At 36.7% G+C, this 25,853-nt stretch overlaps 1 protein-coding gene across 1 annotated transcript; it reads left to right on the top strand.

The window, feature by feature from the left end:
- Nucleotides 1–252: 252 nt before the first annotated feature.
- Nucleotides 253–25,853, top strand: LOC142341578 (protein SET-like). The gene is made up of 6 exons (XM_075392631.1): nt 253–320; nt 1,618–1,697; nt 1,756–1,895; nt 12,164–12,419; nt 17,451–17,665; nt 25,568–25,853. The coding sequence occupies exons 1-6, from the start codon at nt 268–270 to the stop codon at nt 25,601–25,603; spliced, it is 780 nt and encodes a 259-aa protein (XP_075248746.1). The 5' UTR covers nt 253–267; the 3' UTR covers nt 25,604–25,853.

Genomic DNA, 25,853 nt, shown 5'->3' with positions numbered 1-25,853 from the left:
ATTTCGCTATTTGAAACCTTCGCAAATTGAAGTACCGCTAGTGATGACGACGCTCGACTAGATTTCAAAGCTTATGGGTTCTTCGAATCTAGTGGTTTCAGCATAAAATTTTTTTTATCGTCGGCAGGGTTAAAACAGCCAATGGTATCATTGCCCTCCTGTCATCAGAAATAATTCTGCAACATCACAGTAGAGATTTTCAGTAGATTTTGCAAGTTGGTCATTCGAGAACATCTTGAATATTGCAACCAAGTTTGGTACCTGCACATGAGAACATGTAAACTTGATCGAACATGTAAACATGAACAAAATTGTCAAAGGTGAGCCACGAAATTATCCAACTCATTGAAAAAATTGGCCTATTAATAGAAACTACGGGTACTGAATCTCCCAACCTTTGCTTACCGACGAAAAGCGGCACCAAGATAGAAATGTACAAGCTAACAAACCAGTTTTTTGATAGTAATGCAAGAGAGACTTTTTTAACCTAACGCCAGAACTTCTAGAGGAAACCAGAAAAAAGGTGATTTCGATTTTGGCTTTTTTTGACAACTGCTTCACTATGCAAGCGGCTGAAGAGTGGAACAATCTGCTAGAGTTTTTGTTCAGTCCCAGTCTAAACATATTTTAAAGAAGACTAGACATTCTATATGCTGACCTCAACACAATCATTTGAGATGTGGATTGGCACGATGGAGCTGGTCCCAGAGGCAACGCCTGTCAACCAGAAAACCTGCCCCGACCTGTATGCTAAGAGTTGCCCAAGAAGCACACCGGATTTATACAAATATCACAAGTCTACCAAGAAGCTGAAATACGAGCAAAGGATAGTCGAAGTCGAGAAAGCTGTCTGTCCGTTAATGTTCTCATGTACTGAAGGAGCTGGTCCTCCAGCATCGGAAGTCATAACAGAGAGAGGCTTCCAGGATCAGCGATTAGAAAAAAGATTCATTTTCGGACGTGATCACGTACATAAGGACAAAAATAAATTTAGCGCTCTTGCGTAGCTCTATACTCTGCCTCCGTGGCGCACGCTCCATGCGCCGGCTCCCCGCTGTAGAAGCATTGTAGAGGAACCACAATGTCAATAGGAACCATTGTAGAGGAAGGGAGGCTGTCCTAAATGTTTCGCATCTGATGCTTTGTTTTTTTTTTACTAATGTCAGGATGAATTTTTATCATTTAAAATTGTGTTACGTCTACGATCATTATAATGATTCCGGTTGTGCCCCCACCCCCAGCTTAGTGGGTGCATTTTATTTGCACCTCCCAGAAGCACGAGCCATTTTTTAATATAATGATTTATTGTGATGACACGTGCTCTATATCGGGGTGAGGGGTACATAACGTACCGCGGGCGCAGACGGAAAAAATCCTGATTCAGATACATGAATCTCGACCTTCAACTGTTAATGCGATGGCTGTCCAACACCAGTGAAAACTCAGAATGAACTGACAAAATGACCTTATTTTGTAAAATTTACGGGAGCTGGCCCAAAGTTTGTGAAAGCCATAATAATAATAAGTGTGAAGTCAATGGATTTGAAGTCTCAGTTAAAGTCAATGAGTTTAAGAGCTTGTTTTTTAATTGTAAGGAGAGTTAAGTTTTCACTTTAGTGGCAATATGTCGGAAGCAAAGGGAGCAACAAACGGAAAAACCGCATTTCAAAAGGAGGAGGATATGCAATTGGCAATAGGTTAGATGCTTGGCAAATTATTAAAAAAGACTTTCTCAAAACCCAAAATAATATTTAGAAAACATCGACGCTACTCAGAACGCTTTGGAAGGTCTAAACGATCAAGCGAGTGAGGAAATTCTGAAGATTGAATCCAAGTACAATAAGCAAAGAGATCCCCTGTACAAGAAGCGTGCCGAAAGTTTTCTTCTAATACCCGTAAGCGCCACTTCATTTACTTTTCCATAAAGTTAAAATCCGCCTCCTTTCTTTACGACTCCTGGGCGATAAGCACGGTTCGTACATTGTCATGAGATTGCAGAGCAATGAGTAATACGCGTTTTGAAACCAAGTTTATAGCAATTCTATTCGTCCTGATGTTCTTTTAATGTGATTTTTCGTTTTACCAACTTTTCGTCTGACCACATGACTTTTCGTCCTCAAAATGGGATTATAAAAAGGGACCGTGTACACCATCCGGCAACGATGGATGTAGGTCGGAAAATAAGGGATGATGAGTAGCACTTAGCCGGATGCTGCACTCCAAGCCATTCCCCTCCAGACAGTGTAAAGACGGCCCAGTCACAAAAATAACTAACAAGTGGAGATAATCCTCAAAATGGGATAACAGGTAATGACCGGAGGGTATTAAGTTTTCTTAGAGCTTTAAAAATCTTTGATACTATCTGTGTGAATGTACGGATCCTTCTGTGCTGATCTGAACTGAACAGGAAACAGTGAATATGAGACAAACCTGCAATTACTAAATCTGATACCGCTACCAATGTTCATGCAGATGAATGACCTCCTGATTCTGTCCACTTTAATGAAAGAAGATAAAAACGGAGCTCCAGGTACACCTAACGCAAATAATCGGAAACCAGGGACGAACAAACGTGTTCAGCTGGAAAAAGATCAGGACTGAACGAATTAGAGGTGAATTTGCAGTTAGAGTTTTCAGCACCGTAAACGGTTGGAAATGAATTCGCCTAATGTGGAATGAATTTGCCTAAATATGGCCTAAAGAAGAGGATAATATCCACAATGTATCGATCCATTAATAAATTTGTCTGATTTGGCAACCCGTGCACCTGACAGTTGGTGCGCGACTTTCAGAACTGCAGTGAAATACAAGCAATCTAAATCAACTATTTGGAAAGATCCCCTCAACCTTGGTTGAAAAACCCAACAACAACAGCTCACTAAAGATACATGGTGTGAAAGGCGGTTCTTAGAGTGTGCCACCAATTCACCCGTGCAACTTCACTTCCCACCACGCCACCCCTCCACGCGTAACACCGGACACTCGCTGCTATTATATCGGTCCTGAAGTCTTGCTTGCCTTTTTTATGCGATTTTTCCGTTGAGTGTTTTTTCCTTTGAGCGATTTCCACTGTGTTCGTCCTTAATAAAACGGTAAAGTCGAGTGTTTAATTGGAGAGAAACTTTGGAAACAAAAGAAAAAACCCTCTTTCCTTTAAATGAAATGTTTTCGGGTGATCTCAGCGTTTTCGAATTATAGAGGTTTAGTAATATGGGAACTAGCAATCTAGATGAAAACAGTAATCGTTGCACTTGAGATTTCTGTGATTGAAAGGTTTGAGAAATAAGCAAAAAAGTAGTGATTAATAGCCGCACAGCGATAGCTGGGGCTATTATTGGCCTTCTCTTGGTTTTTTTTACGACTCGAAGAGGAGTATTGGTTTTCTCTCGGTTTTTTACAATTCAAAGAATTTGAATTGTATTGAGGCGCTGTCTTTTTACGACTCGAAGAGGAGTATTGGAGAAGTCCTTTTTTAAATCAATTTTATTGGGGTGAATTTTGAAGCGGGAAATGAAACGCGTGAAAAAATTTGGAGTGATTTTGGTGCTGAACAAAAGTGAAGAGCGGAGCGAAAAGAGAGTGTTTTTTGTTCATATCGCTGTTTTCTAGAGAGCGAGAAATTGAGGTGTGAAAAAAATTCTAAGCGAGCGAAATTTTTTGTTCACGTGCGGCATTTTAAAGCAGTTTTTTTTCTCATTTTTTTGGTTTTGAGGTTTTGTTATGATTTTACTTTAATTTTAGGGGGGATTTGGCAGTGGTTTGACGGTTTCTGGAAATTCATATCAGTTTTCTGCTAATTTGGAGGTTTTTTATGTATTTTGCTGATTTTTGGGCTAATTTTTGCGATTTTTTGACGATTTTGTTTTACTGCCTCAAATGGGTATTGAAAAGACACCTATGAATTGTGCATTTTATAGATAACAATTGGTTACAGTTTTGTGGAAATGAATCATTTTTTTTAAGAAATATGACAAAAAATGCCGAAAATTTGAACTATTTTTAATTTTTTGCAGTTTTTCGTATTTTTTTCTGTTTTTTAGACATGTTTCTTAGCCTATTATGGGTTGCCTATTGTTTTGCGATTATTTGGATGCCCTATTGGGTGAAAGGAATTTTTCTTTGGATTTATATACTTTTTGTAAAATTAAAAAGCTTATTAACGTTTTCCATTTTCTTTAGTGCAAGTTGTAAGAGCTTTTTCATTATTTGGCTTCAGGTATTTTAAAAAGACTCTTATAAGTGGTTTTATTAGGTACTAGTTGTTTTGATTAAGTAATTTTGGCAGAGATAGTTTTTTCGGGATCTCAGTTTATGACAAAATTTGATCAGATTTTTTAATCATATTTTAACAGATTTGAATTTCTTGTTTTAAATATTTAGTTTTATGGTTTTGCTTCAAGATAATCATAAATTAGTGGAGCCACGTTTTGTCTGATGAGTAGTTGGATGGCTTTTAAACGGATTTTCACTTCGAGTCGTTTCCTGAATTCTTCCGGCTATGTTTTTTTTAAAGATCTGCTCACACATTTTCATGATTTTTGAAGTCATATTGGAATAGTGATTTTGGTCACGCCGAAACAGGAAATGGTGCGAAAAAGCGAGTGGCTTTGCGGTGTAAAATTTTTTAGCTCTAAATTTAGAGTAGAGTGAGAAAACGGTGTTTGAACATAAATTCGCTTTCTCGCTAGTAGTTTTTTGTTCACAATTTCACTCTGATTTTTTTCTAAATGGTTTTTCCAATCCATTCACAGCTCATTCTAGGCCTGCTATGTTTTTTTTACAGGAAATAGATTTGTTAACGCGGCATGTTGACCTAAAAGCGAGAAAAGCTGTCTTGGTGAACAGATTTTCGCTAAGCGATAGAAGTTTTTTGATCATGCGCTGTGCGCTGCGTTTAGTGAATAATTTGACTTTGAAAAGTAGTTTTTGACTGAATTGCACTTATAGATAGCCGTTTTTAGCCGTTTTTTCGTCTAAGTGGCCCAATTTTTTTGTTTTAATTTGGTTTCTTGTAGAAATAAACTTTATTCGATACTATATTGAAATCTTAACCTCGTAAATTGATGCCACAGTGTTTTGCAGAGCCTGAAAATGCGTTTCAAGTTAAAAATTGGCACATAATTCTTGATTTTTTTTAGTTAATTTTGGCTTTTTTCTATTAATTTCTCCATTTTTGGATCTTTTAATCGTCTTTTTGTCAATAATCAGTTAATATGGCAATTTCTCTTTGATAATTCCTATATTCAACGCCTCTTTCTACCTCGATGTAATTTTGTTTCATCAAATTGTACATATGCTAATCCGATTTTGGTAGTTTTTTTTCCGATTTTCGTCAGTTTTTTCTTTGTATTTTGGTTTTAATTGCTAGAATTAGTTTTTTTGTGCAACATGAGGGACCTTATTTTGGTCTTAATAAAATCATTGGTCTAAATTATTTTTTGGCGTTAAGTTTTGAAAAAAACGGTTAAATCTTTATTCATAAATGCAGTCTTAACTTAAAGTTCTTTGACCATTTTTTTGCAAAATGTTTCAATGTAGCAAATTTATGAATTTTACTTTTTCCTATTTTTTGTTCTTATCACGACAATAGATCTTAGTATCGGATGACTAGTTATCATTTCTATGTCTTGAATGCTGAACAATGAAATGTATTCGTTTTTCTTGAATTTTTAAAATTTGTTTTTTAACTTTCAAAAATCAAGAGTCTTTTTGTTACGGTGTTCCTTATATTGTGCCCATATTCTTCACATTCTAGTCAGCATCTTTCTAGCTTTGTGCTGGCACCTACTTTTTTTCGGTATTTTGATTTTTATATTGAGTTGTAAAAAATGAATGATTTCAGCTTTTTCTTAATTTTCGTCATTTCTTTTGTTTGCAATTGATTTCTTTCAACATAAGGCAGTACTGAGAGTTTGATAGCAAACTTTTTCCAAAGAGTCCACTTATGACTATTTACTGCAGCTTTCTTCCGGCCTTGGTATTAATTTAAACGATTTTTTGCCTTTGAAGATTCTTCTGCTGCTTATGTCTTTTCTATGATCAATTTTATTTTTGATTTAGTATGAAGTCATGTTGTCTAGCATATGTACAACAAGGAACAGGTGTGTGTTGTTTTTTGTCTTAATCGCAGTGATTAGAAGTCTAATTATAGGTGTTTTTTGATTCTTTAATTTGAGCTTTCTTTTTTGAAAAGATTTAACTTAGTTTCTAAGATCATTATCTGCTGTTTGCTTTCGCGATCTTTTTCAGATTAGAATCATGAATTATTTGATGGCTATTGAAAACCTTGTCAGCTTTTTCAGACCATCAGGTTTTTGACCACCTTAATTATTTTGGATTTTTTAACGTTACCAAACGTTTTCACTATAAAATTTTGCTGCATTTTGTTTCTCTTGTTGACAGTGGTTTAAGTTTCACAAATTTTTAGAGCAGACCTCGAGAGGTAGTGAGTTAGTGGTTTAATACAAAAGGTAGTGGCTTCCGCTGCCATTACGGTATTGTTAGTGAATTTTTGACGCTTTGAGTCGCTTCCGGAATTCTTCCGGCTATGTTTTTTATTTCGTCGTCATGATTTTTGTTACGACCATATGATATCACAGTCACTTTTTGTTCATCTCTTCATGCAATTTCAACTGAATTGCATGTGTGACGTCATTTTTTGATTTTAGTGGAGCGAGTTTTTTTGTTCATGCGCGTGATTAAATTTTTGGTCATACTTGACACCTCACTCTCAAAAATGACTTCCTCACTCCCTCATGAAATTGACTTTTATTTACTTTAATTCAAAGAGATAAGGTCAAATGGGTCAGTGCCACTCTAAATGAAGGTTATTAGAGATCAGCTAATAGAGGCAGCAATAACTTATACAGATTTTTAATCAAAATATAACAGATCAGTCCTCAATGAAAAGACGAATTTTTTGGTCTGTCTTTTTTACTGTTTTTTTAGACTGCCGATCTACGAATCTATTGCGGCTATTTTCTGGTTGGGCTTTGTGCATGAAAAAACATTGTTTTTTGACCGATTGTTTGAAATCAATTATTAACAATTTATTGTTTCTTCCCAAAACAGTTAATTGCAGTTATGCTAATCCCTGGTGAAGCCCGAATGCATTAAGGCGCTATGCAGTGCACTTGTGCTTTACACGGAAAAATCGTGTAAGTTCACATAAAAATTTGCCCAATTTTTCTCGTGGAAAATTTCTAAGAAATATTTTGAAAAACTAAAACATCATATAGACTCACTCGAAAAATTTTGCCTTTACATGAGAAAATACACGAGAATTTGCGTGAATCACATGAAAGTCCGTGAAGGTTAACCCGAGAGATTCCTGTAATTTTGCTCGAAGAAATACGTAATATGCTATTTTCTCGTATGTCACTTTTCACGTGAAAAATCGTGCGTTCATGATTTTTGTTTTCAAAATTGTTTTTTAAGAAAGGTTCCGGAACACCGAAAGACATTTGTTGGTTTTGCATCAGAGAAATTTTAACCTTTTAGGCCTCTAAATTCTTACTAAAAGGAAAACGATAAATCTATCTTAAATGTAAAGTATCATAATGAAAACAAATAATCAGGTTCTCAGCTTCAAAGTTTTGGTGTTCGGTTGACATATATCGACGAGTTCTCGCTTCATCTCCAAATTGCAAGTTCCATATTCATTTTGCACCAGGCAAAAAGTATGACGGAACCACTATTTTCTAGAAAGAAGACCAATTAATTTGGCGTTGGCAATTTTCAGTCGGAACTATAAAGCCAGTTACGAGTCCTTTGTTGAATTTAGTCATTTTTATGAACAAAACGTCCTGCGATTACGATTACAATGTTTTCAATATATCAGTTTTGTGGCCGAAACTCTTTGCGTAACCTACATTTGAATTCCTTTTGAATATTTTTAATTGCTCTCCAACGAAGATTGTAGCAATTGTATTAGTCCTGTCGGTCTTTTATTTTATGCGATTTTTCGCTTGACCGATTTTTCGTCTGACGCTTTTGACTTTTTGTCCCCAAAAACGGGATAAACAGGTAGCGCCCAGCGGGCATTAAGTGCTCCTGGAGCCTTTCAGCTCAAACTGTTTTGGAGACTTTTACCTATCGTGTGAAGGGCGGTTCGGTTCTTAGAGGTTGAAGACCCCTCCACTGTTGACCCCCCCCCCCCCCCCCACTATTTACCCCACCCCCCGCACACTGTTAACCCCACCCCACTGTTGCCCCACCCGCCATGAGCCCTCGATGCAACCCCCCCCCCCCATTTCTAGCTACTGGCGAACAACCGCTTTATGAAAACTTTTTTGATTTTTATTAGCCCTAGGCGTTAAGGTGCCGCCTCTAGGTTTCAATAATTGTTTACTGCAAAGTTTTTAGTGGTAATGGAATTGTTGCAACATTTTAACACGATTTTTAGCATTTTTTGACAAAACGTGAAATTTTTTTCAATTTTTTTGACATTTTTTCCTTATTCAGGTTTTTCCAGACCCAGGGGCCAGAAAACCTCCTAATGGGTTTGATAATAAGTTATTGACAAATTTTGATGGCCTTGGAATAGTTTTTCAAATTTTTAATGTCACAAATTTTATCAATTTTTTGATAAATATGGCTTTTCAATTTTTTTAGATAAATTTTTTAAGTTTTTTATTTTTTATTTTTTTTCAGCCTCAAGAGCCAAAGAAACTCCTTTAGGGTTTGATAGTAAGTTGCTGTATAATTTCTAGATTTAATGGAATAGCTTAGAAGATTTTAACATCACAAATTTTAGCATTTTTTGGACAATTTTTGCCCTTTTCAATTTTTCGACTTTTATAGTCATTCAGATTTTCTGAGCCTCAAGGGTCAGAAAACCTCAGCAAGGGTTTGATAATAGGTTACTGTAAAATTTTTGTTGGCCATGAATTAATTTTCAACTTTTTAATATCTACAAATTTTAGAAATTTTTAAAATATAACATTTTTTTTAAATTTGAAATTTTTTGTCATTCTTTAGGTTTCTCTTATCTCATGGGCCACGGAAGTTCCTCTAAGGTTTGATAAGTTGTTACTGCATAGTTGAGATAAACTTTATTTTTACCATTTCCTCTTCGGGGTTGGCTGCTGTTTTCAGTTTTTCGAAGTTACAATTGCGTGCTTCTTCTCTAAGACGTGCTAGGAAGTCGTCGTCTGACTCCCCTACATCTTTTATAGCGAACAGAAATTTAGCCCTTTCTGCCGTTACTACTCTCTTTAGGGGAAATATAGTTTTGAATCGCCAATCTGATATCTTTATACGGAGTGTCTATCAAATTCCTAGGACTCATTAGGCTCCTAAGTTTAATAATTGCATCTTGCCCGCACATACTAAGGAAGAGATTGGTTACCTGTAGGTCCTGTACAGTACCGTCGTTGTTGACCTTGTCCTCTTTCTTCTCTGCGCGACATTTCGCCACAAAAGACATAATCCACGCAGTAGCTGATTCTGCATTCTGTAGATCCAAAATTTGTCTGTCTGCAGCTGGTGTGGACACCATTGTCGTGGTCGATAACACGGGTCAAAGAACTCAATAAGTTTGAATTTTAAATTGAATTTTGAACTGAAAATATACAAAAATTAGCTTGTATTTATAGTAGTTATCTATGCGAAAATATACAGAAAAAATTTAGATTAACTAAAAATATTTTACATGATTGGCATGTGAATAGATCTTAACTCCGAATCCCGGAGGTGATTTTCTTTTTTCATCAATATTTCGTGAGAATCATATATGGCTTGGGTACAATCGAGTTCATTAGTTGGAGGTCGGTGGATGTTAAAATCAGGTTTCTATTGTTGGGAGAATTTACTTCTGACATATGATTGATAGGTCAATAAGATAATGATAGCGCCAAAACGAAATTAGAATTGAGTTTAGTTTTGCGGCCATTTCTTATCGACACAGCAATAAAGTTCGTCAGGTAAGTTCTTCTTTCGTTCTTTGAAACTTTAATAAAGAAAACTTCTAAGTTTCTTGATGTTTTTTTGAAATCATCACAAGCAACACGAGTATACACATTTTTCAGGCCTCAACTAAACTTGGAGTTCCGGAGGTGAGCGCCAATATTCATACTGCTGTAATCGTTGGCGATCAATGATAGTTTTTTTGTGTTAGCAGTGATATCAAATGTTTTTCAAGTTTCAAAAAATATGAGCCAGTTGCCAAATAATTGATCTTTGCTTTCGTATTTCAACACATTGATAAATGAAAAGTCCTGATTTTTCGAGGAATGTCGGGTAGTGAATTAGTCGATGGTATTTGAACACTATTGGTTGGTCCGGAAACAAGCGGTTGCGCCAGCCGAGTAGCTAAAATAAACCCTTAACAAAAGACGCAGAATCGTTCTATCAATAGGCTGATATTTGAAATTAAATGTGTCAGCATTAGTACCTTATGTTAGCTAATACTGCTGACGTTACATTGACGGAGTTTAAACATTTCGGTTTAAGTCCGTCGTTGCTCTTAGCCACCAAGGTTCTCACGAAAATCAAAAATTTTTCAAAACGCTTTATTTGCTGACAAATTTGATCGGTCGTGATAGCGATAGTACTTGATATCAGATTCAAGGAACCTTAAAGACAAACAAGTCAACCAGTTCGACAAGTATTGAAGAAGAAGCTGCCTCTGTTCGTTCCCTGCTGGATATATGTCAAGAACTGTAAGTGGAAGAAACTTGAGCAAAGTGACGATGTGATCACTTTTTACACGTATTCTGTGAGATCGAGAAGACTAAGAACCAAAAAAATTAATTGAAGATCATAGGACTGTTAGTTAAGGTGTTAGGTAACAAGTTGAACTTCCTTATCAATGTAAATTTTTGTAGTTTTTCCATATTTATCTGTCTTAGACGAAAGAAATCAATCTCGAAATAAGCAAGTAGCAGGAAAAGACTTTCTGACAAACAATTATGTGATGAAGAACCGTCTTTACTGTATACTTAGCGATCAAGCAGATCGTCTTGAATGTTTGTCGTCCAGTTCTTATAACTGTTACACACAAAATATCTAATTTCCTGATAACTTTTTTGTTTAATGCCCTCTGATGGTCTGTCAATTATGCTTCAGAGTTGTTTTCAGAATCAAGTTTTCAGAACCAAGAAACTATTGGTTCACAGCAGAATCTTTTTGCGAAATTTTTGACAAATACATGGTGCAGAATACGCTGTATTGTGCAACGAATAGAAAAGCGCTCCAAAAACAGATTTTAGAACCGGCATTCGTTACCACATTGAAGGGATCTTCAAGTTTCTTGATCTTCTTGTGTTCTGAAGAATCTGTTAATAGCCATATCGTCAAACATCTACAGTACTGGAAATGGCAACAATAACTTGAGTCATTTATGAATTGAGCCGCATAGGCAAAAAATTCAGATAAAGCGTATTTAATTTACAACTTTGCGATTGACGGTCTTTCTAATGATATCACTAAAGACGATGAATATATCGATAGGCCAAATCCCCCACATACTAAGGTGGGGTCGGAAGAATCAAGCGTAATTTAAATACATTGATACAAGTTTTTGTTTTTAATATGCTCTTGAATAATTTGATTAATTTTTTGAATCGCGTCTTTTCTAAGCAAGATATCTTCGTGATCCATTTGAAGTTTTCCTTCTATTTTTTTTATTTAAATAGCTGTCATTTTTATTTTAGCGCAGCTGGATTTTTGGCGACAGTTTATTGGTTAAAGGCAACTGAGGACTGTATTATTGATTCATTTCAATTTATTTTATTTTGGGGCAATATAAAGGTGTAATAACATCATTTGAAGCCTTTTGATGAACATATTTCATATAGTCAAAGCAGGCCGCAACAGAATGCATGTCGCTCATTCAAATTTAATGAGTTATGTTATAAATCTGGAAAGCCTTCAGAAGACGCTATTGTACGGAATCTAATTCGGTCAACTTTGGTTACTATGAAACGATGTTTCTCACGGGCTTGCATAAAAAGTCTAATACTGAACGCCAAAATTTAACGATTTGTTTTTTTATATTATTTTGTCTTTAACTTTAAATTTTTGCCATTCAATAGCATTGACGAAGTTGGTTCTTGGTTCTTTCGAATATTGACTACCGCAATCAGATATACTTCATAAAATTATTTCAATTTAAGGACATGATCGTGGAGTGTTTGCTTCCAAACGAAGTTGATTTATTTAGGGTTTTTGGCACCGTGTGTTAACGAATCACCCACAGCTGGGACCCAGTATTGTTGATGATGAAAGCGAATGTTTGCAACATCTGTTGAATATATTTGTGACTGAGAATGAAGATATAAAAACTGGTTACAAAATGCAGTTAGTATTCGACAGCAAAAAGAATCCGTTTTTCACAAATGAGAGCATTGAAAAGGTTGTCTCCGTGCTGGAAGGTGGAAAGATTGCTTCAACGTGCACAAAAATTGACTGGAAAGAAGGTTAGTTTAAAAAAGTAATTCAAAATTTGGACATTCAGTTTTGAAAGGTATTTTGATAGCAATTTGAAATCTTTTAAAAAATCCAGTTTGTATTACTCAATAACGTGCCACAAAAGCAAAAAACTTATGAAGCATCAGGACATCGGTTTATTTGGATAAACGTCTAAGGTAGAAGTAAGCTTTTTTACCGCCAAACACCTGGAGTATTTTTTTCGTAATTAATCGACATCTGGTTTGAGTGTAAATTTTTTTTACTCTCTTATTTTGTTTTAACTTTATTTCGGAAACACATTGCTGTTAGGACGAACTGATAACTATATTACCGATGTCACCCTCGATTACTTTTTTGCACTTACAAAGTACTAAAAATTTGCATTTTGCAAGTATTAGTGGTTGGCTGTTGTCCATAAAATTAATGTAATAATGTAACTTGCATTGTTCTCAAAGTGGCCCCAGAACGGATCATGCGTACGGTGTCTTCGAACTTAACTCATCGGATAATTAATGTTGGATGAGAACGGGTGGTCATTGGCTTGCAAGGAACTCCGTTTTAATAGCCGCCCTCATCTCAGCCGGCTATTATAGCGCTCCTAATTTTTTACAATTCAAAGAATTTGAATTGTATTGGGGCGCTGTCTTTTTTTAAGATCTGTTCACACATTTTCATGATTTCTGAAGTCAAATTGGAGTAGTGATTTTGGTCACGCCGAAACAGGAAGTGGAGCGAAAAAGCGATCGGTTTTGCGGAGTGAAATTTTTTCGCTCTAAATTTAAAGTAGAGTGAGAAAACGGTGTTTTAACAAAAAATCGCTTTCTCGCTAGTGGTTTTTTGTTCACATGCGGCAATTTCACTTTGATTTTAACTGTTTTTTTTTATTTTTTGGATCGGATTTTTTTCTAAATGGTTTTCCCAATCCATTCATAGTGCGTTCTAGGTCTAGTTTTCTGTTTAGTCAATGAAAATTCTTTGAATTGTACGTCAGGACTTGTCCTGCTATGTTTTTACTTCGTCGAACTTTTTTTTCGCTTTACCCATTTTGCCGCTTTTTCGACATTTTGCGTGAAATATTTTTGACTTCTCTAGGCTAGTTTCAATCTTCTGTCATTCTGCTCAATGTCCTTTTTAACAGCAGCTGCTCAGCAAAGCAATTCAAAATGAAGAGAGTCAGTATAAAAAAATCACAGTCAGAAATAGAAACGGGATAAACCCATAAAGCCCATTTTTAGATGCCCGGTACTTGAACTTTGTTCTCATAAGTTTTAGTTACTATCTATAATGCTTATTGGTATTGATACTAGACCCTGTAGCCTCTCACTGAGAGACAGGAGTATGCTCAATTATGAAATGACATCAAAATAAATCGCACTTAAAGATGTTTTTATACAAAAATCAATTTTTGTTGATTTTTCTTTCAATCCCAATAGAGTTATGGGAATCAACGGCGGCTATTTTCCGGAAATCTGCCGGGTATGTTTAAAGTTTTGGAGACTGTATAGAAAACTCGATTTTAAAAAAATGTTCATTTTTAATTGCTCTCAAACGAAGGTTATGCAATTATATTAGTCCTGAGGTTCTTTTCATTTTTTCCTATAAACAGTTTTTCGTCCAACGAATTTTTCTGGTGTTTCGGCTTGAGACAGGATGAACTGGTTTAGCCGAGGGCATTAATAACTGAGAAAAAAACTAAGAGCCGCGTTACTAGGCTCTTAATTTTGTTCCTCGACCTTTGTGTTGTTTTTTTTTACAATCCAAACTATTTGGATTTTATTGGTCTACTGAAAGAGCGAGAAGGCTTGAAACGGGTTTTTGCCAAGTACATTTAAAGTGTAGTAAGAAGTTGGTATTTGACCAAATTTTAGTTTTTTTGAGTTTTGAAAGCGAGGGATGTTGTTTACGTGTGGCAATTTGACTACTTTTTCAGCTTTTTTTCTCTTGACTTCTATTATTACATGTTTTTGAATAGCACCTTTTTGTTTTAGATTTTTAGACCCTTATCATATTGTCATTTTTGTGACATTTTTAGCCCCGTATCAGGTTTTAAGATTTTAGCCCCTTATCAGGTAGTCATTATTGTGACATGATTTGACATTATTTGATCTCAAAAAATTGTCCCGATTTTAAGAGTTTTGTTTGTATTTGTACTGATTACCTATGTGTTTTAGCAGTTTAATAGCTGAATCTAATTAGTTACTTGAGTTGAAAGCAACCGTTTTTGACACCTTTTTGAAAAATAAATATTTTTTGGCTTATTTTTTTTTTGTGGCCTGCTCACCTCATCTCACAAATAGCAATAAATTGTTGTTGGCCTTCGAGTGTAGCGTATTTTTTTCAATTTTTTGGCTTCTACTTTTAGCTGATGTTTTTATTTGCTCTCAACCGAAATTTGTAGCAATTATATTAGTCCTGTCGGTCTTTTTTTCTGCAATTTTTTGCTTGACCGATTTTTCGTCTGACGCTTTTGACTTTTCGTCCTCAAAAACGGGATAAACAGGTAGCACACAGTGGGCATTAAGTGCCCTTAGAGCCTTTCAGCTTTGTTTCAGCTCAAACTGTTTTGCAGACTTATACTTATGGTGTGAAGGGCGGTTCTTGGAGGTTGAGACACCCCCCCCCCCCCCCCCGTTGACCCTCCACCCCCACCGCGCTTTTCCCCCACCCCCACGCAGTGTTGCCCCACATCAGCCCCCGGTGCATCCCCCCCCCCCCGTGGCTAGCTACTGACGAAGCCAACCGCTCGCCGGTCGTTTGAGAGCAATTCGCCCGACGTTAGTCGGTTATGTTTGTTCACTGACATATTCTTTGCTTTGGAAAAGTTTAAGTGATTTTGTGAATCTTCATTTGTAAATGTATTATCCCGTTTCGGCCATTAAGACTGCTAAAAGGTTTTTTTCATGACTTGCAAAGTTTTGTGATATGCTGTAGTTAAGGGTTTTGGCTTATAGTTATGAGGATCTCCTAATTTGGCGTCATGGTCTTCAGAGCTGTCATTGATTTCCATAAAATTGTTTTTATGTACTAATTGTAAGGACTCATAGAGTCAATGTGTTCTTTAATTGTTGCTATTTTTAGTGATATATAAAACAGTAAATCGTGGAAGTTCTTTTAAAATCTTTGTTTTTGTTTTTTTTTTCATTTATCATATAAGGTCAGGGACTTTGCTGACTCTTTTAGATTGATGTTGCCGTAAAAATATTAATTGTCTGGTAATTAGTTAATTCATTTCTTTGGATTGTAATTCTAGAATTGTCCTGCTGTGCCTTTGTAATTCATGGATTCAAAAGCTTTGAAAATCTGGAGTTACAGTTAGAATTTCAGCAGTTTGTATATGTAAAGATGGTCTTTATTGAGACTGTTGTGTAATTTCACAAAAGAACAGAACGGGAGGAGTTAAAAAAACCGTTCATATTGAAAAACAAATGATTTCTCTCATCAAAACCGTATACTGAAAAAGTTAAACAGAATAATTTACACCTCAAAAGGAAACCTGTCTTCAACCAGAATAAGGCATACGACTCCAAAAATCAATAAAAGTAGGGGGAAAAATTAAATTCAGCGAAGAATTGTGGAAGCCGATTAACGAATGTGCACTAAGAATTAATATTAGGAACATTATGTTCTGTTTGCTGTCTTTCAACGCGAATGGGACTTGTCAGTATTATAATAATTCGACAAGTCATCAAAAAAGTACCTAAAAAATGGGTCAATATCCAACAATAATAAAATTTGTATAAATGTTGGCTTAAACAAGATTTGAATGTGGGAAGTTCAAAAATTCACTGGTTGTTTCTGGTAAAGATTTATGGTAGGAGCCGTTAGGTATCTATTGAAAACCTTACATAAGCTCTTTTTCACCAATTTAGGAGGCAAAGGTTTTTGCGGTTTCAAATTTGATCTCAATTATTAAGGCCCCTTAATAATTGAGATCAAATTTGAAACCGCAAAAAATGAACAAATGCAGACAAAACACAAGAATTCATTTAAAGTTTATGAGAAGGTTGTTGATTGGTTGTCATTGGTTAATAGATAGGGTCTGTCATTAAGTGAGCCGTTTTTGGAAATATGTCTGGTCTGTAATTAACGTAAAAAATTAAAGTTGCAAAGATTTTTCGAAAAAATATATCGCCCGAATACAATCCGAATAATTGTTGATAGTGAAGATTCATGATGAGACCAAAACTAGTCTTGCTATTGCTGTGTGTCATTCAGTTTTTTTTGTGAAATTTGGGCATATCAGGTATTTCCGCAAAGAAAAATTCCAATGTTATAAAAAATAAAATTTTGTATTATTAGCCAGTTTAAAAAAACCGGCAAAATTTTAATTGCAAAAAACTCTGAGGAAAAAGAAGGAAAATTAGGAAGGAAAACTTTTTGGAGCTTACAAAGATTGTGTCCGCAGTTTTTAGGTCTATGCGTCCGTTGAATTTAAGCAAAGTGGGACAAAACGCATAATTTTTTTGCTTTCCAACGAATTTTCGTTATATATTAGTCCTTCGATATTATATTCGATATTATATTAGTCCTTGTTCTTTTTAATTCGAAATTCCGCTTTACCGAATTTCGTCTTTACCGTTCAACTTTTCTTCCTCAAAAACAGGTAAAGCCCGGAGTTTAATGAGCTGAGAAGCTCTTATAATCTTACGCGTTACAAGTACTTTCCAGCATGATTTTCACCGAAACGGTTTTGGAGACAAAGTCAAGGTGTGAAGGGGGTTTGACACCCCCTTGTGCCGCCCCCCACAGCCGCGCTCAACCACGCGCCTTGAATGAAGATAAAGCTAACCTCTCTAAACCGTAGCTAGCTACTAACGGAGTCAACCATCCGCCAGTCGTTTGAGAGAAATTCACGCGTCGTTCGCTTATATTTACAGATATAAGAGCGAAGTTCCAAAATAATGTGAAAGTTTCTACAATAAAGAATCAAAGTCGAGTAAAAATTTCAAAGGAGCTGCTGCTCATTTTGATTTGAAACGAGCTTCAGTTTCAAATATTTAAACTTTTCTGGAGAAGTAAATAGAGAAATGCGGTTATAGGAAAAAATTTTGTGGAGAAATCTAAGGAGGATGGAGGTGATGGCGATGATGATGCAGCTTTCTTTTCCTGGCTGCTAAGTGAGGACTCAGAGTATGGACTGGATCTAGGCGAATTCATAAAAGAGGACATTTGGCCAAATCCACTCAATTACTACTTAGCTCCTCCTGTCGATGAAGATGACGATGACGAGGATGGTGAAGATTATGATGATGAGGTAAGCATAAACGTTTTAGAACTCCACCTCGTAAATGAAATGTTTAATTAATTCAAAAGTTTAAGAAAAACTATTTGTGCCTTATTCTCAAAAGTTTGTTTTTTACTGCATTATTCGTCAGTCCATTTTTAATTGCTCTCAAACGAAGTTTGTAGCAATTATATTAGTCCTGTCGGTCTTTTTTTTATGCGATTTTTCGCTTGACCAATTTTTCGTCTGACGCTTTTGACTTTTCGTCCTCAAAAACGGGATAAACAGGTAGCGCCCAGCGGGCATTAAGTGCTCTTAGAGCCTTTCAGGTCTGTTTCAGCTCAAACGGTCTTGGAGACTAATACTTATACTTATGGTGTGAGGGGCGGTTCTTAGAGGTTGACACCCCCCCCCCCTTTGTTGACCCCCCACCCCCACTATTGGCTCCACCCCCCCCCCCACCGCGCTTTTGCCCCCCCCCCACCCAGTGCTGCCCCCATCAGCCCCCGGTGCACCCCCCCCCCGTGGCTAGCTACTGACCAAGCCAACCGCTCGCCGGTCGTTTGAGAGCAATTCGCCCGACGTTAGTTGGTTATGTTTGTATTTTTTCTGGTAATCAACTTTCTTTACTGATTCGAATCTGCCAATTTAAATCCTCTCGAATGGTATCATTTGGTCATGTTTTCGTGATTTATGTAGCCGATAATGTTATAATGGATAGCCCCGAAGGCTGTAACACGAAGATAAATAACGGAGAAATAAGTTCACATCTATTCTTCGCTTGAAAATTTTTCTCTGCACAGCATTTCATTGAGATTCAGGCCAATTTTGAAGGAATTTCTTGTGTGGGATAATAAAAATAGTGTGTTTCATCAAGTTTCACCGTGAAGTTTTACTTGCACTCTCAAGACGGAGTTCTGATTGTGGACCTGAAATTCAATGTATAGTTACTGTAGGGGAAATTTCTACACCATCATGGACGAAAATGATAAAAATCAAAGTTTCCTGAGACGTGAAAGAAAAGAGCTTTTATCATTAAGGACACAATTGTTCCAAGACATAGAACTATGCGCAAGTGGTAATAACATCAAACAAGTGAACGCCTACATACCACCTTTGTCTAGCTGTGATGCAGGTTACAAAACATCAATCAGTAAACTAACTGAATTAGATGACTGCATTTTTGTCGGTGATTTCAGTGCTCATAGCCCTTTATGGAACTCGAAACTACCGGAAGACAAACATACAGATTGCTGGTAGTGACTGGGGCTACACAAAAGAGACGCTCTCAGTGACTTACAAAGTTATCGATCGGAGCGTCTTGAACTACGGTGCTCCCATTTGGCTTCTACAATCAGCAATACAAACGATAAAACATTGCTCTTCGCACAATTACTGGCTGCGTAAAAAGATCTGACACCATTGACTTACACAATGAGGTTCAAGTGCTGCCTGTTAAAGCTCGCACAAAACTGTTAGCAGTGCAATTGCTAGCCGGCAGTTACCAGAGGTATCGTGCTGATAATGAAAAACCTCTTCAACCAGTTTTCGTCTGATGAGACCGACACTTAATGATACTTGTAGGGACCGCGTGAAACAACCCACAAACAAATAAAGAGCAATTAAATTGCAAAGAATACAAGAATGCGCTCAAAAGTATACACCGACACACGGTCCATACTCAGTTGAACAAAGACAGCAGGCAACTTGGCACACCTCCACCAGAGATAGCAGAACAAACGCTGCCACGAATTGCACGTATCCGATTAGCACAACTGTGAACCAATTTTTCAACTGCAGTAAGAACACTACGGACCTGAAATTGATTGACCTGTGGGAAATACCAGTAGAGGTAACCAAATGGTTGGACTTAATGCCATCAGCCCTACACGACCACACTGCACAGAATAATCTGCCTTCCTTGCCCCTTTCCCCTGATGTTGACGATGCCCCTCCTGGTCCCCCTTAACCCGGGACCACATGTCATTCACCACGGCGTAGATGCACAAGGGTCAACGCACCACATGCAAGTCGCCCTCCACTACTACAAATATATCTATTTTTTATGATACAAATGCAACTAAGGTACCAGTAAAAAAAACACAATAAGTGCCGGTATACCGCCAGAATTACCTTCAAATTGGAGCTCGGATTGACAGCTACAACAACAACAACGTGAAAGAAAAGTGAGGTTAAATTGCGTTTCTTAATGCCAATTTTCTCCAACCATCAGGTTGTTCGACATTTTGCCTGTAGAAACGATATACGCGTTGAGTTTTCGACAAACTCAGTGCACAGCTCTGAATGTACGCAAATGAGTTTGCCGTCCTCTAACTTATATACAAAATTTTTGCATCAAAACAGTGCTCGCTCTTCAATTTGGTTTTTCGTAGGGCCTGTGCCCAAGATTCTTTGGGCGTGAAAATTAAATTAGGGGAGTGGATCCTGTAAAGCTCCGTGAAGTCTGTTTTTCCATAAGTTTCAAAATTAAATCCCAAAAAATTTGGTATAAAGTTAATGGAAACTCGAAATTTGAGAAGCTCAAACTTTCAGATTTTCTGTGCTTCCCAATCAACTAAATAAACATGAAAATTTTTACTGAACATTTTTGTTATGTTTATAATGTCAGAGCTTTAATTTCTTTTCACTATAGGAGTTTCCTCCACATTTGAATGCCGGCAAAAGTTCTCCTAAATTCACTCTACATCCATTTCACTTTTTCTCGTCCTAAATTCAATCGCCATCTAGATTAGTTTTCTCACCCTAAGTTCAATCGCCATCTAGATCAGTTTTTTCTGCCGAGGCAAAGATTGATGAATTCCAAATCTCTTCATACCAAAACGCGTACAAGTTTACGCAATATGTAAATAACTGGAGGGTCAAGAAGGAAAGTTGGATAAAAATACATGAGAAACACTTGACTGTTTCTTTTCTCGTCGCTTGGTGTGTGTTCATTAGAGCGAGTGTTATTTGGTTGTGATTCTAAGCTCAACGAACACGGCGCGCCAGCTTTAATTTTTCGGCTGACGTTTGCATTGATGTATTTAGCGTTTTTGCTCTTGTCAGTTTTAACCGCGAGTCGAGAATATAAATGCATATATATTTTTGCACAAACTGCAGACGATGTTATTAATTGCTCTTGAACGTAGTTCATAGCAATTGTTGTAAACGTGTGTGTCTTTTTTTTGTGCCTTATTCTCAAAAGTTTGTTTTTTACTGCATTATTCGTCAGTCCATTTTTGTATTTTTTCTGGTAATCAACTTTCTTTACAGATTCGAATCTGCCAATTTAAATCCTCTCGAATGGTATCATTTGGTCATGTTTTCGTGATTTATGTAGCCGATAATGTTATAATGGATAGCCCCGAAGGCTGTAACACGAAGATAAATAACGGAGAAATAAGTTCACATCTATTCTTCGCTTGAAAATTTTTCTCTGCACAGCATTTCATTGAGATTCAGGCCAATTTTGAAGGAATTTCTTGTGTGGGATAATAAAAATAGTGTGTTTCATCAAGTTTCACCGTGAAGTTTTACTTGCACTCTCAAGACGGAGTTCTGATTGTGGACCTGAAATTCAATGTATAGTTACTGGAGGGGAAATTTCTACACCATCATGGACGAAAATGATAAAAATCAAAGTTTCCTGAGACGTGAAAGAAAAGAGCTTTTATCATTAAGGACACAATTGTTCCAAGACATAGAACTATGCGCAAGTGGTAATAACATCAAACAAGTGAACGCCTACATACCACCTTTGTCTAGCTGTGATGCAGGTTACAAAACATCAATCAGTAAACTAACTGAATTAGATGACTGCATTTTTGTCGGTGATTTCAGTGCTCATAGCCCTTTATGGAACTCGAAACTACCGGAAGACAAACATACAGATTGCTGGTAGTGACTGGGGCTACACAAAAGAGACGCTCTCAGTGACTTACAAAGTTATCGATCGGAGCGTCTTGAACTACGGTGCTCCCATTTGGCTTCTACAATCAGCAATACAAACGATAAAACATTGCTCTTCGCACAATTACTGGCTGCGTAAAAAGATCTGACACCATTGACTTACACAATGAGGTTCAAGTGCTGCCTGTTAAAGCTCGCACAAAACTGTTAGCAGTGCAATTGCTAGCCGGCAGTTACCAGAGGTATCGTGCTGATAATGAAAAACCTCTTCAACCAGTTTTCGTCTGATGAGACCGACACTTAATGATACTTGTAGGGACCGCGTGAAACAACCCACAAACAAATAAAGAGCAATTAAATTGCAAAGAATACAAGAATGCGCTCAAAAGTATACACCGACACACGGTCCATACTCAGTTGAACAAAGACAGCAGGCAACTTGGCACACCTCCACCAGAGATAGCAGAACAAACGCTGCCACGAATTGCACGTATCCGATTAGCACAACTGTGAACCAATTTTTCAACTGCGGTAAGAACACTACGGACCTGAAATTGGTTGACCTGTGGGAAATACCAGTAGAGGTAACCAAATGGTTGGACTTAATGCCATCAGCCCTACACGACCACACTGCACAGAATAATCTGCCTTCCTTGCCCCTTTCCCCTGATGTTGACGATGCCCCTCCTGGTCCCCCTTAACCCGGGACCACATGTCATTCACCACGGCGTAGATGCACAAGGGTCAACGCACCACATGCAAGTCGCCCTCCACTACTACAAATATATCTATTTTTTATGATACAAATGCAACTAAGGTACCAGTAAAAAAACACAATAAGTGCCGGTATACCGCCAGAATTACCTTCAAATTGCAGCTCGGATTGACAGCTACAACAACAACAACGTGAAAGAAAAGTGAGGTTAAATTGCGTTTCTTAATGCCAATTTTCTCCAACCATCAGGTTGTTCGACATTTTGCCTGTAGAAACGATATATGCGTTGAGTTTTCGACCAACTCAGTGCACAGCTCTGAATGTACGCAAATGAGTTTGCCGTCCTCTAACTTATATACAAAATTTTTGCATCAAAACAGTGCTCGCTCTTCAATTTGGTTTTTCGTAGGGCCTGTGCCCAAGATTCTTTGGGCGTGAAAATTAAATTAGGGGAGTGGATCCTGTAAAGCTCCGTGAAGTCTGTTTTTCCATAAGTTTCAAAATTAAATCCCAAAAAATTTGGTATAAAGTTAATGGAAACTCGAAATTTGAGAAGCTCAAACTTTCAGATTTTCTGTGCTTCCCAATCAACTAAATAAACATGAAAATTTTTACTGAACATTTTTGTTATGTTTATAATGTCAGAGCTTTAATTTCTTTTCACTATAGGAGTTTCCTCCACATTTGAATGCCGGCAAAAGTTCTGATAAATTCACTCTACATCCATTTCACTTTTTCTCGTCCTAAATTCAATCGCCATCTAGATTAGTTTTCTCACCCTAAGTTCAATCGCCATCTAGATCAGTTTTTTCTGCCGAGGCAAAGAATTCCAAATCTCTTCATACCAAAACGCGTACAAGTTTACGCAATATGTAAATAACTGGAGGGTCCAGAAGGAAAGTCGGATAAAAATACATGATAAACACTTGACTGTTTCTTTTCTCGTCGCTTGGTGTGTGTTCATTAGAGCGAGTGTTATTTGGTTGTGGTTCTAAGCTCAACGAACACGGCGCGCCAGCTTTAATTTTTCGGCTGACGTTTGCATTGATGTATTTAGCGTTTTTGCTCTTGTCAGTTTTAACCGCGAGTCGAGAATATAAATGCATATATATTTTTGCACAAACTGCAGACGATGTTATTAATTGCTCTTGAACGTAGTTCATAGCAATTGTTGTAAACGTGTGTGTCTTTTTTTATGCAAAATTTTCGCTTGACAATTTTGACTTTTCGAGTGACTTTGCGCCCTTGACTTTTTGCATTTCGCGTGATCTAAAATTCTCTCTCAATCACAATTTCAAGCAGCTGAACTCAATTGGCGGCAATTTAATACTAAAAGTCAAATGAAAAGTGCGCCGAAACTCTTGTCATTTTTTTACTTTAAATCTTAATAGTGGTATATGTTAACCTCTAATGTGGTTATTTGAAGCCCACTTTAGAACTTCTTTGTCCCATTTAGCCCCCCCCCCGGACTTGTTCTTTTTGTTTTGGTTCAAACTAAGCTAATCTTGCAACCAAATTTTTTTTTTAACTTTGTTTCTCGGGACTAATTTTTGCAGTAAACTTGCACTATTTTGTGTGGTTGTCAATGTTACTGTTGGCGTATTTATTAACCGCAAATTACCAATATTAACCAAAATTTTATATTGGAAGAAAATTTAACAATGAATAGGCAAAAGCATATTTAGATATTTTGTACATCCGGAATTAACTCAGTCTAAAGTTCGTAACCCAGTTTCTCGAAAAAATGGCTATAGAAAACTGCTTCAATAGAAATGCCTGTATCTTTTAAGGATGATAGAGTTCGATTGACAAAAGAACCTTGTTCTCAGAGTAATTAATACATTTTTGACAGTTCTGAAATTTGTTTGAAATTCTCTGCCATGGACAGAATTGCCTGGGGCTCCTTGTTTCTTTTTCTGCAGTTCAGAATTTTTCTGTTGCTGCTGTAAAAATGAAATTCAATGTCGTACCGATGCTAATCATCTTAAAGAAAATGTTATAATAGTTAAATCTTATTCTTGCACATCCGTTTCTGTTTTCAATTTTTTTTGAACTAGAACTGTGGAGGTTGTTCCCCTTGTTAGTGAAACGCCGAATTTTCGTTTAGTGGTTTGTTCGAGTGTGTTGACGAGATGTCGTTTTCAGTCTCTCCATTATTAATTGCTCTCAAACGAAGTTTATAGCAATTATATTAGTCCTGTCGGTCTTTTTTTAATGCGATTTTTCGCTTGACTGATTTTTCGTCTGACCCATTTGAATTTTTGTCCTCAAAAATGGGATAAACAGGTAGCGCCCAGCAGGCATTAAGTGCTCTTAGAGACTTTCAGCTCTGTTTCAGCTGAAACTGTTTTGGAGACTTTTACTTATGTTGTGAATGGCGGTTCTCAGGTTGAAGATACCCCCACTGTTGATCCTCCACTTTTTTTTCAAGCTTTTTGAAAGTTATTGTCAGTTTTATCAGCCCTACTAGTCAAGCAACCTCCTCTAGTGTTTGATAATAGGTTACTGCATTGTTTCTAGTGGTAGTGGAAACTTGTTTTTTGGAAAGTTTTTTTTTCAGGTTTCTCCAGCCTCAAAGGCCTCCTCTAGCGTTTGTCAATAGTTTACTATTTAGTTTTTAGATTTAATGGAATGTTTTTAACTTTTTAATATCACGAATTTAAGCAATTTTTTAAAATTATTTGCAATTTTTTCAAGTTTTTTGAATTTTTTGATTTTTTTTAAAGTTTTTTTCCGGCACCAGGGTCTTAGGGACCTCCTCCAAGTTTTGATAATAAGGGGTTGCATAGTTTCTAGAGTTAATGGAAAGGTTATCAATATTTTAATGACGCGAGTTTTAGCATTTTTTGATAATTTAATTTAATTTTGATAAAATTTAATGAAATACTGTAAAGTCTCTTGAGACAAGGAGATGGTTTTGAAGATTTTAATACCTTGAATCTTAGCGAGATTTTGTCAGGATTTGCTATTGTTTTCAAAATGTTTATATTGTCCTTTTCTGCGTTTAACGATCATTAGTGGCCAACGAAGCTTTTTAGGTCTTGCAGAGGGGTTACTTGACAGAACTCCAGAGACAAAAATGGTATTGAACGTTTTTTTTAACTGCGAAATTTGGAAACTATGTTTTTCTATTTGATTTATTTTCTAACAAGGCTAGAAAACTAAAAGTTGCAGAGTCGCATCAAGCTAAAGCTAGCCTCACTAAATCGTGGCTAGCTACTGACGCAGCCAACCGCTTGCCGGTGGTTTGAGAGCAATTTGCCCGTCTTTAGTCGGTTATGTTTTTCATATTGGTGGTATTCTTTCAGTATGACAACGAAGAGGGAGATCCAGAGGAACAGTGAGGTGATGGTGATTGTGGGCAACATCAGTTCAACTGCCTCCTTTGCACCTCAATGTGAAAACACGGAGAAGAGTAATTCAATTTTTCTCTTTTTTGTCTGAGCTGTCGGTGAATACTATTACATAATTATGCTATCCCGTTTTGCGTTGTTTGCTGTTCTGTTGTTATACATAATACGTACTCTTTTGATGTTGATTTGCTTTTGAATTGAAACTTGATGTTTAGTTTGAAACAGAACTGTTCGCTCCTCA

This window comes from Convolutriloba macropyga, chromosome 1, assembly GCF_964194025.1.
Source record: "Convolutriloba macropyga chromosome 1, txConMacr16.3, whole genome shotgun sequence".
NCBI classification, from domain to species: domain Eukaryota; kingdom Metazoa; phylum Xenacoelomorpha; order Acoela; family Convolutidae; genus Convolutriloba; species Convolutriloba macropyga.
Note: the sequence above shows the minus strand (reverse complement) of the source record. Positions and strands in the feature narration are given on the sequence as shown.

Bases quoted from the DNA above. Each gene is read 5' to 3' on its own strand.
- LOC142341578 (XM_075392631.1), top strand. From the start codon at position 268: ATGAGAACATGTAAACTTGATCGAACATGTAAACATGAACAAAATTGT. The intron at 321-1,617 runs GTGAGCCACGAA...TTTTCACTTTAG, and splicing joins CATGAACAAAATTGTCAAAG to TGGCAATATGTCGGAAGCAA. The intron at 12,420-17,450 runs GTTAGTTTAAAA...ATGCGGTTATAG, and splicing joins AAAAATTGACTGGAAAGAAG to GAAAAAATTTTGTGGAGAAA.